Consider the following 14,325-nt stretch of genomic DNA (forward strand, 5'->3'; position numbering starts at 1 on the left):
AGTATTTTGAGATGTGATAAAAAGTATGATAGCTCCTAATAATGGTAGTAAGTTAGCAATTAAATAAGGAGACTACTAAGGCAGACAGATCTCAAGATATGCATTGTTTGATAACTTCCATATCATGGCCCTCCATCTGTCACTTGGTGAGAAGGAGCCACGATTTTGGGGAATAATGAGTTTGAAAAGATTGACATGGATAGAGCACTCTCATTTTTTCTTCATTCTTGAAAATGTGCTTTATTCCTAACACTTCAGGTCCCACTTAGCTGAAAATGAACTACTGGAAAGCAGAATGCTAGTTCTGGATCTCCTACTATCCATAAATTAAAGAAGAACTGATATAATTTCATTATTTATGCATTTCCTTGTCACAAATTTGAACCTCCTTTTTGCCAGATGCTACTCTTCAATTAAAAGTGGCATTATGACTCTGTGAATTTGGTTTTTAAATGGCTGTAACAAACCAAAAGCCATAGGAAATGGGTTAGAACAATTTATTTTAATGGCTCACAGGTTTTCAGACCTTAATCCATGCCACCATGTTGCTTAGTTTTTCCGATGAGCTGTCCACTGCTGTGCATACAGAGGCCTCTTGTACAGGCAAATGCAACAAAGTGCCAACTGGTTCCATCTCATGTGGACGGGGACACTTAGACTAGACACTTGGAAGCAACCTTCTAAGCATATGCAAAAAGAATGTGGGCAAAGCCCGAAGAAAACAAAGTTCACAAGTCATTCTTATTACTTCAGCAGCTTTCTACATCATTTCATTTGAATCAAAAATTCTCATACATTCCTTAGATTCTTGAGGCGTCTCTTTGTCAAATTTCCACTTCACAGGTCTCAGATGATAGGGTCCAAAGAACAGTAGTCTTTCTAATGATGTTTTCATTTACTTTAGAAAACATCATAATTCTCAAAGTAAATTTAAATTCTCGTTCTGTTTAAAAAAATATAAAATGTCATATGATACAGCACTTCTCTGAGGAGAGTCAGTAAAGAAGGTGGTTAAGACATGAAAAATTAAAATAGTGACAAGTAGATTATTAGAATTAATATTAGTAGTATATTAATAATAATTAGGAGATTATTATAATTATATTAGAATCAGTTTAAAAACAAGACAATACAACTTGTTTCCTTTGATACCCTGATTACCTCTTATGCCTATTTTTCTGCCATTTTTTTTTTGTAAACTTTTAGCACTTAATTTTTGGGCAGTGATTTCTTGTGCTAACAAGTGGCATGATCCAAAACTCTGAGTCAAGATTTGGACACACGGTCAATGGATGTTTCCTTATTTGCGCATTGCATTCTCAGCAGGAAATATGGTTTTCCCCTTACATGTATGTACACACAGCGCAGCTGAGGATCAGAGAAAACATGGAAGTTAATCAAGACCCAATCATAATGCAATTTCATGCTCAACTCATGATTTCAGAGGCCTGTAACTTGCATAAACTGATGAGAAATTATTCTGGAGACGTGAATTACTGCTCTGTTCTCAGCACAGGAAGTGAGCATGATCTCCATGTTTGTTGGCAATACATTATTTATTCTTATGAAAATTTGCAACTAGTTACAACTGGGCAAATAGTACTAATCTGTCATATAAGAAAATATGTAAAAACCAGCCAGCCGTCTTCTATCTCTAAGGAAAACAATGTTGACTGCTTTAAGTATCAGAAAAATCACTCCCCTCATATCTAACTGAAAAGCAGTGGGCAGGCCAAAATAAGTAAAATGGTGCTTAAATTTTTTATGCTAGTAATATCTATCTTCCATGAAAATGGACTAAGTAACTGTCTACTTTTTATATCACCCCATGATTTTGCTTCATTTTCTTATTAATTGTGATAAAATTTAGTGCTTTCTGAAAGATTTTTAAATTTCACTGTGTAAATTGTGGTTGTAAACTGAAGAAATATGAAACGTAGTTAAGTATAGTTTTTAAACATCATTGTTGCATAAAGATATAATTGCTAATGTTTGTTAGCAAGGATGGACTAATAAAAACCCTGCTCATACATCTCAACGTTCTGAAGAAATCCTTGTCCAGTAAAGTTAACAATTATTTGCACTTTATTGTGAAAGTGCACAGAAGTTTTGAATGTGTTTAACATTCATGTCACCATTTTGGACATTTGTGGTGTTTATTAAGGAAAGGGGCTCTTGGGATTACGTTAAATTTGTCGGCCATGTTTCAATGACGGTGTCGTCCTCTGACTCATAAGTAAATTATTTGACCTTCTAAGCCATTAGACATTCACTCAACAATGTTGCACATTGATTGACTGAGAAATATTGTTTTATTCAATCTGACATGGTATTGAAGTATAAACATATTGGCTCCTAAATCGTAAATAGAAAGCAGTTATATTTGGCATACATCTTTTCCTACCTAGATATAGTTGTTCAATCCTGAAGTCTCAGGCTCTAGTACTTTTCTCATGTGGTATGCATACACATGCCCATGGAGGTGTCCATGTGTGCGTGTTTGTGTGTGTGTGTGTGTATACCCGCCTGTGTTTCATTCATTCTGCAACCTTTATGTGAGCCTGCTTCCTGCAGGGCTGTCCATCCACTCAGTTCATGGCCTTTCTGGCCAGGTTCTAGCTCAGCTTGGTCTTTACTTCACACCTGCCTGGTTATTTCTGCTTACTGGAGATGCCTGCCTCATGCCCTGGTATTCCATTCAATGATGAACTTCAGCATCAAGACAGGTTTGTTTTGAGGGGTAAAGGCAATATCACTTAAAAGGGTCTAGAACTTTCGTTAGGAACTCCATTTCTTCCATGGCCATCTAAACTTTACAGAGCCCAAATGAGATGCTCACTTTTGCACCCTGTCCAGGCTTGCACCGGGGGTGGGTGTGCGGAGAGCGAGGCCAGCCTGGCCCTGACTGACGAGGCCATCCCCGAAGGGGTGGCCGCCCCCGAAGCTCTCTCCTACTCACCGGACTCCGTTAACATCTCCTGGACTCGGCCTGAGCACCCGAATGGTAAGTGAACTCTTTTAGCCTCAAGTTAAAAAGATGATTAGCAAAGGTAAATTAATATTCTAAATGGCAGCTTATATGTGGTGCTTAATTTTTAATGATCATTTTAGCACATAAAATACCTGAGATAGTATCATTGTCTGGAGTTGGGGAGATTGTGGCTTTTAGGTGAACATACAATTTTGGTGGCTCAAAAGTGCTCCCTTTTGATAGTTCTTGTGTACTGCATCTTATTGTTTAACGTGCTCCAGGAGAGGCAATGAGAACAGATGAGGAATCCTGAAGAACACGGTGTGGAGAGTGACACTGTGCTTTCAATGGCTTTCTGGTTTTTAACATCCATTGTTTCTTCCTTGGAGAAGTAGGGAGGTGGAAAGTTCATGCACATATTGTATTTCAGAATGCATTTGATTTAATGTTTATCTTAAAAGAGCCCAGTTAGAACTCTGTATTCTTTACTATACTATTTATAAATATTTCAACGCGGTTTTTGAACAATGCATACATTAAAGCATACACGTTTCCATACTTATTTAACATAAAGCAGATTGTGTATTTCTGCGTAATGTGCATGTCCTTGTCCAGTTCGAGAATTAAGCTAGCCAGCTAAATTTGCTAAAATAAAACTTCATTATAAGGAGTTTTCAATAGTGTTGGAGTAGAAATTGCTTTATTTGCTGATTTGAACTGTCTCCAGAATCCACACAGTGTAGGGTCATTGCTTCTCAGGGACTAAAACTTCAGGAAGGACATTGCATTCCCTTCCTCTTTGAGACAAATATCAAGGATTAATGTCACAGAAGTTGTTTAAAGCAGCTCATTACTGAAAATGGAAATGAACTATTTTAGCATGACTAAGAAGACTGGAAGAAAAAAATGCAGTTTTATTGGTTTGTCTTATGTTTACTATGATATGAATTATTCGAGCCATCTCATTTTAATTAAACTTTTGGCAAATGCAAGAGATATATTTGAGGTAATGAGGAGAGTTCCAATAATTAGAGTGAGTGATTATCTCAGCTGTTGAAGTTATTCCCGTACTATTACAAATTTATTAATAAAAATTAAATGGATGTCTATTTAGTACTATATTAAGCAGTTGGAAATCTTGTCACAGTTCTTATGCCACAAAGAAATCTATTCTGTAGGAAGCAGTGAAACTGCTGATGGTCTATTCTTATGAGATTGCTGTTAGAGGTGACGGGATGGGATCATTTGTGTAGTAGAACCTTTCCCTTCATTCCAATTGGTAGGTTGCAGCTTAAGCTACACCTGCCCTCAGAGCCTTTGGTTTTCTAGGGAAATACTTTTTAAGCACATCTATTGAGCAAGAAGAAACAGGCACCTGTGAGATATTTGTATTAACAATTTGATGATTCTCTAAAGTCTCACATTTAATACCAGCAGAATGTTCACAGTAAGACACTTAAATGTAGTTTTCATTTTAGAAATTTTCCACTAATCTTCTCCAGTTTCCCCAAATTTTCCAATGTTTCATTGCTATTATGGATGCTATTATGTCTAATACACAATAGCGGAGGGGTAATCTGCTTGTGGGAAAATACCGTATCCCTCTGTTTCCAAAGTCCCTATGCTTTTCCCCAAACTCCTGAGGCACAATATTAAACTCTATATTCTGCTATTCAGGTTTTTCCCCATGTATGACTCAAGCTTCACTTGCGTCACCTTGTGACACATCTTTCTTAGCCATCCTGGAATATATATGGCTTAATATAAGGTTGGAAGGCATAAGCGTGGGTCAAAGAGACCTAGAATTTTAAAAAAGTATCTCTGGTGTAAGACAGCTGCACTACTCTGATATATCTGCTACATTCCACAAATCCCAGTTTCCTCAGTTGTAAAACTGAGATTTTTACAACTACCTCCTACTACCTCCTTATCTTTATCTGTAGAAATCCACTTATTTTTCCCAAGCTAATCAGTTTTCTTATTCCATGAACTCAATCTACTCTTCCTTGAGTTTAAGTTACCTTTTCTACCCATTTGTCTGGACCACATAACTGCTTCTGTGCCTCTCATAGTGGTGCTTGAATTTCCTCGCATACCTGTCCAACATTCCTACACATGATAAGGACCATGAACTGCCCCTTCCTTTCCCTTCACAGAGTCCAACAGAATAACGCCTTTTGTTGGTGCCTGGTATTTAGCTCCTTTAGTGGTTTCTCATGAAAGTGGCTTTTGGTCACTGGTTGATATACTGTAAGTCCTGGCGCTGTAATGACACCAAGAGAGATGATGGAAAGACTTACAGACCAGACCCTGCCATGATTGTTCAGTGTATTTCATCCTGAAATGCATTTGTTCGGTTGTTCAGTGTCTAGGACCAGGTTTTTTGTTTTGTTTTGTTTTGTTTGTTTTTGGTTTTTCTCCCGTACCAGGAACCGAACTCACGACCTTGCGCTTGCCAGGCAGGCGCTTTTGCCGCTGAGCTAAATCCCCAGCCCCTTAGGACCAGGTTTTTCTTCTGAAAGCTTGAATCTTCTTTCTAATTCAAGCTTTTTAAGTTTCCCAGTCCAAATTTAATGGCATTAGGCCCATATTGCAATGTGTGTTACACTGTGGTTGTGTTTTGATTTCTAAATATGAGGCAGAGAGAATTACTACTGCACAATGAGATAGGCCTCGTCCTTATGATATAAAAGAAACCTTTCACGTTATCTGATGGTTTCTCTTATGTGAGAAATCCAAAGTATAATAAATTAAAGACAAAAATAAAAGATATGTAATAGAAATAAAGGGAGCTAGATCTTTTACAAAAGGAAAAAGGATCAAGAGATGGAGGGAAGGCAGAGGCAAAGGAGAGGAAGAGGATAGAACAAAAGTGAAGATGTCTTTACACACACATCGACTTCCCACAAAGAATGTAATCATTATGTACTGCAAACATGTACTAATAAAAATTAAAATTTGCATTTTCCTTATATTGTTCTCCTGTGTTCATTACTACATCAACAACTCTAAGAATAGTGCCTGGTACAAAATAGGTGCTCAGTTAAATACTGATGACTTAGGACTATTCAAAACCCAGGAACTAGCAAGTGCTTCAGTGGGGGTGGCATGGAGAAACTGGAAAGCTTACGAACTGTGGGTGGTGATGTTGAATGGTGTAGCTGCTACGGGAACAGTGTGAAATTCGGTCAAAACATTTACAATAGAATTGATAAGTGAACCAGAAACCCCATTTCTTACAACATGTCCAGAAGAATTATCAGGAGGATTTTGAGGAAGTAGTTATACACCAATTCACTGCAGTATTATTCACAATAGCAAACAGCTAGAAACCTAAACGTGTATGGGTAGGTGAATAGAATGTGGCATATACAATGGAATATTGTTTAGCCTGAAAAAGAAGGAGATTGTGTAATTTAAAATATCATGATGAAAACAAATGAAATAAACTAGCAACAAGTGACAGATACTGAATGATGCATAGTTCTACCTAAGGAGATGTCTACAGCAACCAACACTTAGGTACAGAAAGCAGAATTACATTTAGCAGGGTCTGGGTTGAGGGGAGAAATGGAGAGTTGGTATTTAGTGGGTGTACAGTTCTAACCTTTTAGTTTAGATTGTTGGTGGTGGTGTTCTTGTTTCTATGGTGTTGATCATAGTTTCTTTATTTCTTTTTGGTACTGGCAGTTGAACCCAGAGCCTTTGCACTGAACTACATCCCCAGCGCTTTTATTTAGTTCTTGGTTTTTACTATGAGACAAGGTCTCCCATGTTGATTAAATTGCCCAGGCTAGGCTTAAACTTGCAGCCCTCCTGCCTCAGCCTCCCCAAATGCTGAGGTTACATGAAGGCCCCATCACCCCAGTTGATTCCCACTTTTAAAGTTGAAAGAGTTGTAGAGGTCTGCTGCACAAGATGTGCATGTAGATAACACTGGTAAATAGCCCACTTAAAAATGATTAATCTGGTAAATTCTCTTACCTGGATTTTTATCATGATAAAAAAATGATGATGGAGAGAAGTTGTAATAAAATTCAAGAAACTTCTAAACTGGAAAAAAAGAGTAAGGACTCTGTTAGTGTAAAATGAACAAAACGTACTGATTAGTAATCACATGAAGATATATGCATGAAACATTTTTATGTGTCAAACAAGGTAAGAGCACACTCTCTGTTCTGTGGTGGAACTTTCTTTATGCAGTGGAAACACATTTCTGTAAGAGTTAACAGTACCTAACCTCACTCTTTTGAAGAACAGCGTAGACCCCCACTGCATGAAACCTCAGATTATGTCACCCAGGCAGCTAATTTTCCATATTTTGCTCTTGCAAAAACTGCTCCTCATTATTAATTACTCTTAAAGACCTAGCTCTACCTTTAAGCACCAAAGCGTTACCACTCAATTCATACCTACAACTTTGCTCCTGCTCAATTACGTCCTGCTTAATTCTAGGCCCCTGCTTCCCATACTTGCAAAAATGATACCATGATCCTCTGTGCTTCTCCGCTCGGAGCCCTTTGCCCACAGTCCCTCTGACAGAGGTGTTCTGCACGGACTATGGCTATAGGCAGCATTTGCAGTCTCTAAGAAGAGCTTCCTTTAGGCACCAGACACACAAGACTCCTAATTACAAGGGACTTTGACTCCTTCTTTGTAAAACTTTACCCACCAAAGGCGCACACTGGATGACTGTCTACAAAATCGTGACCTGAACAGTGCAGACAACAAGTGCGTGACTAGAATTATGCTTTTGAGAGCTTTCAAATTCTCACGATCCACGTGAGAATTGAGAAGCTTAGGCCTCAGAATCTGGAAGTATGTTTTGCCTCCCACTTGAACTTTGCCAAAGCAGCGTAGCTATTCACTAGGTTCAACTTACTCCTCGTGATTTAGCATGATCTATAAAAGTAACATTTTTAACTAATTGGAATGTTTTCTTAAATACTACATAATGTGCAATTCTTATCCATTAGTGATAATTAAAATTTCTTGTAACTATCTTCTATCTTTACCTAAGTAGACCTTGGTAGACTCCAAGCCACAGGAGGGCAGGAAATGCATGGCCCTAGTCAACTGCAGTGGTCTCAAACCTTGACAGTGTGCCAGGGGCAGAGTACATAGAGACAAAATATTTGTTGAAAAAATTTGTGTTTACTGATGATAAGGACAATAATAGAATGGTAATTGTGTTGATGTGAGGAACAGATGCATATGTAGATGAAATCACACAATGTACATAAATGCACATTTAGAGCACATCTTACAATTATGTAATTTAAGTGGGATGATTTCCAAGGCAATAGACAGGAAGGAATCACTCTCTGTGGGCCTTCCCAAGGCTTAAGGCTCAAAGGTAGAGCCCAGTCTTTTTGCCTGAGATTCCATATTCCCTGAAGCCTAGGTATTCCAGTGAGGGCCAGAACTCAGGCCTGCTCCTGCTCATGGGCCTCAGAGGGACAGCATACAGTGCTTCCCTGATCAGGACTGATAAGGCCATATTGGGAATATTATGAGAAGAGCATGAGAACCAGGGGCCACTCGCAAAAGGAAGGGAGCCTGCGAAGGCCACGGGATGTTTTTCTAAATCGGTCTTTTGTGGTGGTGCAGCTTTGTCGAATGTAACGTATGGTGATATACTGAGACAGCGGCAACCAGAGCCAACATGCATAGAAAACTTGGGGAGTCGATTGTTTTTGTAGGCTTACCCATTGTTCCATGAAGAGAATAGAACAGCAGAGAAGGACATCTAGTTCAGGTGTGTAAGCATATGAAGTGTGATGAAAATATGGTGATTGTTTAAAGAAAAGGTTTAAAAAGTGTATTACAAGGGGCGGGGGATTTAGCTCAGCGGCAAAAGCGCCTGCCTGGCAAGCGCAAGGTCGTGAGTTCAGTTCCCAGTACCGGAGGGAAAAAAAAAAAAGTGTATTACAGCAAAAGTCATGCTGCCATTAATCTCCCTCAAATCACTCCCCTCGCTTTGAACACACCCATCCCATCGCTCTTGCCACTTTTTGAAGCAGTTCTGGAAGTGCTTTTTCCTGAGTGCCCTTTCCTAGCTGCTTTGATGTCCTGTCTGATGCCTCTACAAGATGTGAACAAAACGTGGTGAATCCTGCTGTCCAGTGCCTTGCAAGTAAAAGCAGGCCCTTAGGAACACCGCAGTTTACCCTCGTTCACCTCACTCGTCGGATCCGTCACGGGGCCACCTCCGGCTCTTCCGCAAAGTCAGAATGACCATGAAAGGCATTTTGAGTCGAATCAAATCAACAAGGCGGTCATGGGAGCACAACTTAAAGGCCCTCAGGAAAGAGTCTCAAATGTGTCCAGGAAGATGGGATACATGTGTGCAAAGCAAGGGAGAGTATTTTCAAGAGAAATAATGGCAATATGTCTTTTACAGTAATAATTTTTAAATTTACCTCTTCACTGCATATTTTAAGCACACATCATATACATTATTTTAGAAATGGAAGGTACAGAAACTATAAATTTTTATATACATTATATGCAGGTTGCAATATGTATGTGTGTATGTATATATATATCCCTTATATAAAAAGATAATGCTATAGAAATAAAGTTTTATAATGTATGTACCGGAGTACAGATAAGTAATTACATACTCCACTCATACACAGAAAGAAATGTTTGATTTCCCATTAGCATTAACAATAATAGCAATGGTAGCTACAATTCATAACTACCTGCTAAGCACTTTAATTCTGAAAATCAGCCCGTGAAATAGGTCTTCTCCCAATGGTCAAATTAGATACTCAGATTTGTAGGGAATAAACAATTTAATTAGTTTCAGTCAAGACTTGTTAGTTAAGTAGGAGAGTCATAAAAACAAAGTTTAAATGGTAAAACTTCATTATTTTTTCTTTGTAATATTACACCTCTCTTTTTGAAGAAGTGCTCATACTACAGGATTCTATGTAGCCATATCAAACAAAGAAAAAAATTTAAGTTATTATTCCTTGCTCCGTGTCTTTTTCCCAGTGCCAATATTCATAATTTCTAAGATCTCTTTTCTGATTTTTCTCTGGTATTGAAAAAACAACTGGTTTTTAACCTCTCATTTTGAAATGATGTTATTTTAAGCAGTCAAAATGTGATCCTATTTTCTTTCTTAGAAATGCTCGGTTTTAATAGGTGAAATGGATTACAGAACCCGGTGAGTCACTTAGGGGAACTGCTTGACAGTTTTGAGCAAACCCTGTGTAACTTTTATGAAACACCTCCCATCAGTTTGTCAGATAGAATCTCCCAAGCACAGTCGTTTTTAGACTCCGTTGGTTCCATTTTTAGGCAAGCATAATGGTAATAAGGCATTATTCTACACTGAGAGAGCTCACCTCTCTTCTCCTTTTTAATTGAAGGATCAAGTATTCACATTGGGAGATATCTGCCACATTCAATCATCATCCAGACCTTGGGGGCACCCACGGTTGATATTCAGGTTGCCATGCCATACTGGAAAAAAACAAACAAATATGTTTGGAGCATCTATATTCACTATGCATGTTATTCTTATGACACACTAAAGGGCTGCTGCTTAATTCTTACAGTAAACAGAATTCTTCAGCGCAAATAGAGATACCTTGTATTAAATTTACATTGTATTGTGCTTGAATTGAATTTCCTTGGCTATATATGACAACCTATTGAGCACCTTAGGAAATACAATTTGACATAACGTGATGAAGAGGTACAAAGATATATACCCCAGTGGATGTGCTTTATGAACAATTATAGTTCCACTTCCCTGTGAAAATTAAACACCTTAACTATCCTATCATTATGGAAAGAGAAAGGTGGTAATCGTGAAGCTGCTTGCACTAGACAGCCAGCGGGAATTAAGGAAGCATTCTGTGGATTTTCGGTTGAGGAAAGGACTGTGTAGAACTGGGTTAAACAGCTAGCTTCCCCTTTAGCCCACATCTTCAGATGTGCTTTTTATAGGTATCTTACTGAGTGCTTGCAGAAAAAGATTAAGCATTAAAAAATACAATACAGCATTATACTTTACAACAAAATAAATGACAGCCATTTTTGTCCGCTGGACATTTATCTGTTGCCTTTCTAGAACTTTCTACTTTCGTCCATTCTTCCCTGTGCCCTGCCAGGCTGCAGGAAAATTGACATCCCAAAGCTTTGACATACAATGTGGAGTCTGATGTTTTGGAGCCAACACACAACTCTACCTAGATATCACTGACCAAGCCTGGAATCTCTCTCAGATTTGTGCTTCTCATCTGTAAAATAAAATGAGCCCATTTCTAGTGTCAGCCGGCTTCTTTTCTCTTGGGTTTCTGGTGGTCTGTCCCTGACAGCAGAAGCAAAGGAGGAGGCGGTGAAAAGAGAATGGAGTCTCAGAACACGCTGCTCTCATGTTCTGCTCTGGCTGGCTCTGGACTCCAGGGCTCAGTTCCTGGACCAAAAGCTACGCCTCCCGTCCAAGAGGGCCCTTCCCAGAACTCCAGCTCTTTCCTCCGGAGTCCAGGCCGGCTGTGAGCCTTTCCTGTACAAAGAGAAAGGTGCTCATTGGCTCCTGGCCAACCAGTCAGTGACTTCGCTGGGAGTGCCAGTTAGAGATGGGTTACTACTGCTTCTTTCTCACCCTTTATCCTGCACAATCCCTGTGAGTAGTCCCTTGGCTTGGACCTCCTCAGTTGCCGTCCATTTCCTGCTGAATGCCTGACTCATTACTAAATTTCATTAAATCCATGTTTAACACATTTTTTCTTCTCTTTTTTCTTTTGTGGGAAGCAGTGGGAGCTGTGCAAATAGATTGAAAAATGCTTTTCTTCATTCGAAGAGTGGCAAAGATAAATAGTTTTTTAAACTTTCATATTGTTAAACTTTGTTTTGGCACAATGTGCATCTTAAAAGCTAATAAGGAGAGCCATGTCCAAAGGTCCTAGAGGCACACTGTTTATCTAATAAATCCATGATATTTATTTTTTGAATGTAATCAACTTTCTTACCTCTCAGTGAGACTTTCCCCTTTATTATTATAAAATCTTTGTTATAATTAGTCGAGTAATGGCTGGTGGTATTTTTCCCTCTGATGAAGCCCTTCTGTCTTAGTTACTTTTCTCTTGTTGCTAAGACAAAATGCCTGATGCCCAGAATTAAGGAAGGAAAGGTTTATTTAGCTCACAGTTTGTGGAGGTTTCAGTGCACATTCAGCAGGCTCTAAGGTAGAGTAACACATGGAAGAGGGCAACTTTTCATGACAGTGGAAAACAGCAAAAGCAGCAAGAGCAAAAAGGAGAAATGGAGGCAAGCAGCCTCTTTCCCTCCCTTACACTGGAGGCAAACCACCCACCCCGGGGTGGGTGTAGCACTCACACTCATGAATGAATCACAAACCCTGGAAGCCCACCTCACGATTACATGAGGCTTTGGGGGGACATCCAGACACAAACTGTAATAAGTTCCATTGGCCATGTTTGACTTAAAGATCCATTTTTAGGGTGAGCTTTATGTCCTGAAACTCCAATGCCCTATTCCTCGTCCTCGTTTTCCTTTTATTTCATTTGACTTTCCTTTAATACACTTTACACGCACTCAGTGCACCTAAGGTCTGCTTCTCACTTGCACTGTAAGTTTTCTTTTTTTTTTGGTTTTTCTACGGTACCAGGAACCAAACTCACGACCTTGTGCTTGCCAGGCAGGCGCTTTTGCCGCTGAGCTAAATCCCCTGCACTGTAAGTTTTCTGAAGGCGTGACCAGGACTCTTCAGGTCATTTCCATGTTCCCAGCACGTGGAGTAATGTCTGGTACTCCGTGGATGCTTCGTGAGTAGTGGCTGATAGACTAGACCATTACTCAAACCAACACCACTAAACCCAGTAGACCCTTTCAAATGATTAGTTGACAATATAAATACCCATTTCTTTGCACTTTCTGGACTTGACTGAGGTAAGAAGGGACTCTTACAAAATTTGTACACCCATGTAAGAAACCTATGGGTGATGAGCAATTGTCAGTAAGAACCTGTCTGAAACCTGTTCTTTAGAGATACACAAATTCACCTTGACAAGATATGTGAAGTTGGTGACATAGGTCAGAGTGAGAGGGGACAGTCTAAGACAAGTTTCCCAAAGCAAATAGGCTCTAGCTCACTCTCAGAGAAAGGGTCAGCCCAAGTTCTCCCCTTTTTGTGCATAACACATAATTCCTGAGGCATGTTCAATATTCCCAATCCATACATATGGATCTGCCTTGGGATGTGTACAAGAATGTTCATAGTTACCTTGCTGTAATTACCAAAACATAGAAGCGCTCTGCATTCCAAATTCTGCCATACAGTGGAAGTGAGAAGTAGAGTCACCCTCAATAATAGATCCCTCTGCACTCTGGTTTCTCTTCAGATTGTATAAATCTTTTGCCTTTTAACAACAGATCCCTCACCAGACAAGAACTCATGAATAGTATGTTGTCTAAAACAAGATGCAAAATAGCCAACATAATTTCATTAATACACAGCAGAAAATTGTGCAAGACTTAACTGTATTGTTTAGAGATTAATTCTCAAGCAGAAAATCCAGACATGGTTCTTAAAACATTAACATAATTGTCTATGAGGGAGTGAAAGGAGTGGAATCAGCTGTACAGGGGCAATTTTGGGGGTCCTGGCAAGATTCTACTTTTTAACTGGAGGAATAGCTAGATAGCATTTTGCTTTATAATTTGCACATAATTTATATTACATACATTTTTCTGTTAGGTTTTAGTAAGTGAGTTTAAAAAGATAGGAAAAAGAAGTGTAAAGACACTGTAAAGTAGAAAGTTCTCTGCACAACAGGGTCTAAGTATTGAGCACCAACATACAGCCTAACCATTATCTTCTGTAAAACACTGACCAGATCATGAGATCTATTTCAAATCTGTTTTTATCATCCATAGGATAAAAATAAAATTCATTGCACCCCCGAGGTTTTATTTTGAAGATTCAGTGGCCCCTGATTAAAACAATGATACAGTTGTTGTCCAGCACAAAGTCCTCAGACTTAAATGTCTGCGTCTTCTTATCTTGCTCTCCTGAACAAGAGCTTTTGGTTTTGCATAAATGTTACATGTTGACATAATTATCAATTCACCTCTGAGAAACATTTAGGCCCTAACCTTTCTGTGAAAGCTTATGTCGTGGTAGACTTTATCCAGCTACAACTATAACAGCAAAGCACTTTGGTAGGCTTTGGAAGATCTTTACTAAGCCGATGGTTTCTTCCATGCGTCGGTGACATCATTTTCTCCACTTCGTGTGTTCATTGCTTGAGTTTCCTTTCTAAAATTTTTAGAAGAACAAAGACCCCGGTGACACTGCAGACTGAGTTTCTAGG

General features: G+C 39.0%; 1 protein-coding gene across 2 annotated transcripts in view; it reads left to right on the forward strand.

Moving 5' to 3' along the window:
• Ush2a (Usher syndrome 2A (autosomal recessive, mild)) overlaps positions 1–14,325 on the forward strand; it is a gene marked incomplete in the record, with an annotated part of 661,834 nt that overhangs the window by 345,695 nt on the left and 301,814 nt on the right. For both annotated transcript variants that reach the window (XM_013519932.1, XM_013519934.1), the window contains 1 exon segment: positions 2,857–3,004. In XM_013519932.1, coding sequence (XP_013375386.1) covers positions 2,857–3,004 — 148 coding nt within the window.

Source organism: Chinchilla lanigera, unplaced genomic scaffold, assembly GCF_000276665.1.
Source record: "Chinchilla lanigera isolate Chin_1 unplaced genomic scaffold, ChiLan1.0 scaffold00005, whole genome shotgun sequence".
NCBI lineage: Eukaryota > Metazoa > Chordata > Mammalia > Rodentia > Chinchillidae > Chinchilla > Chinchilla lanigera.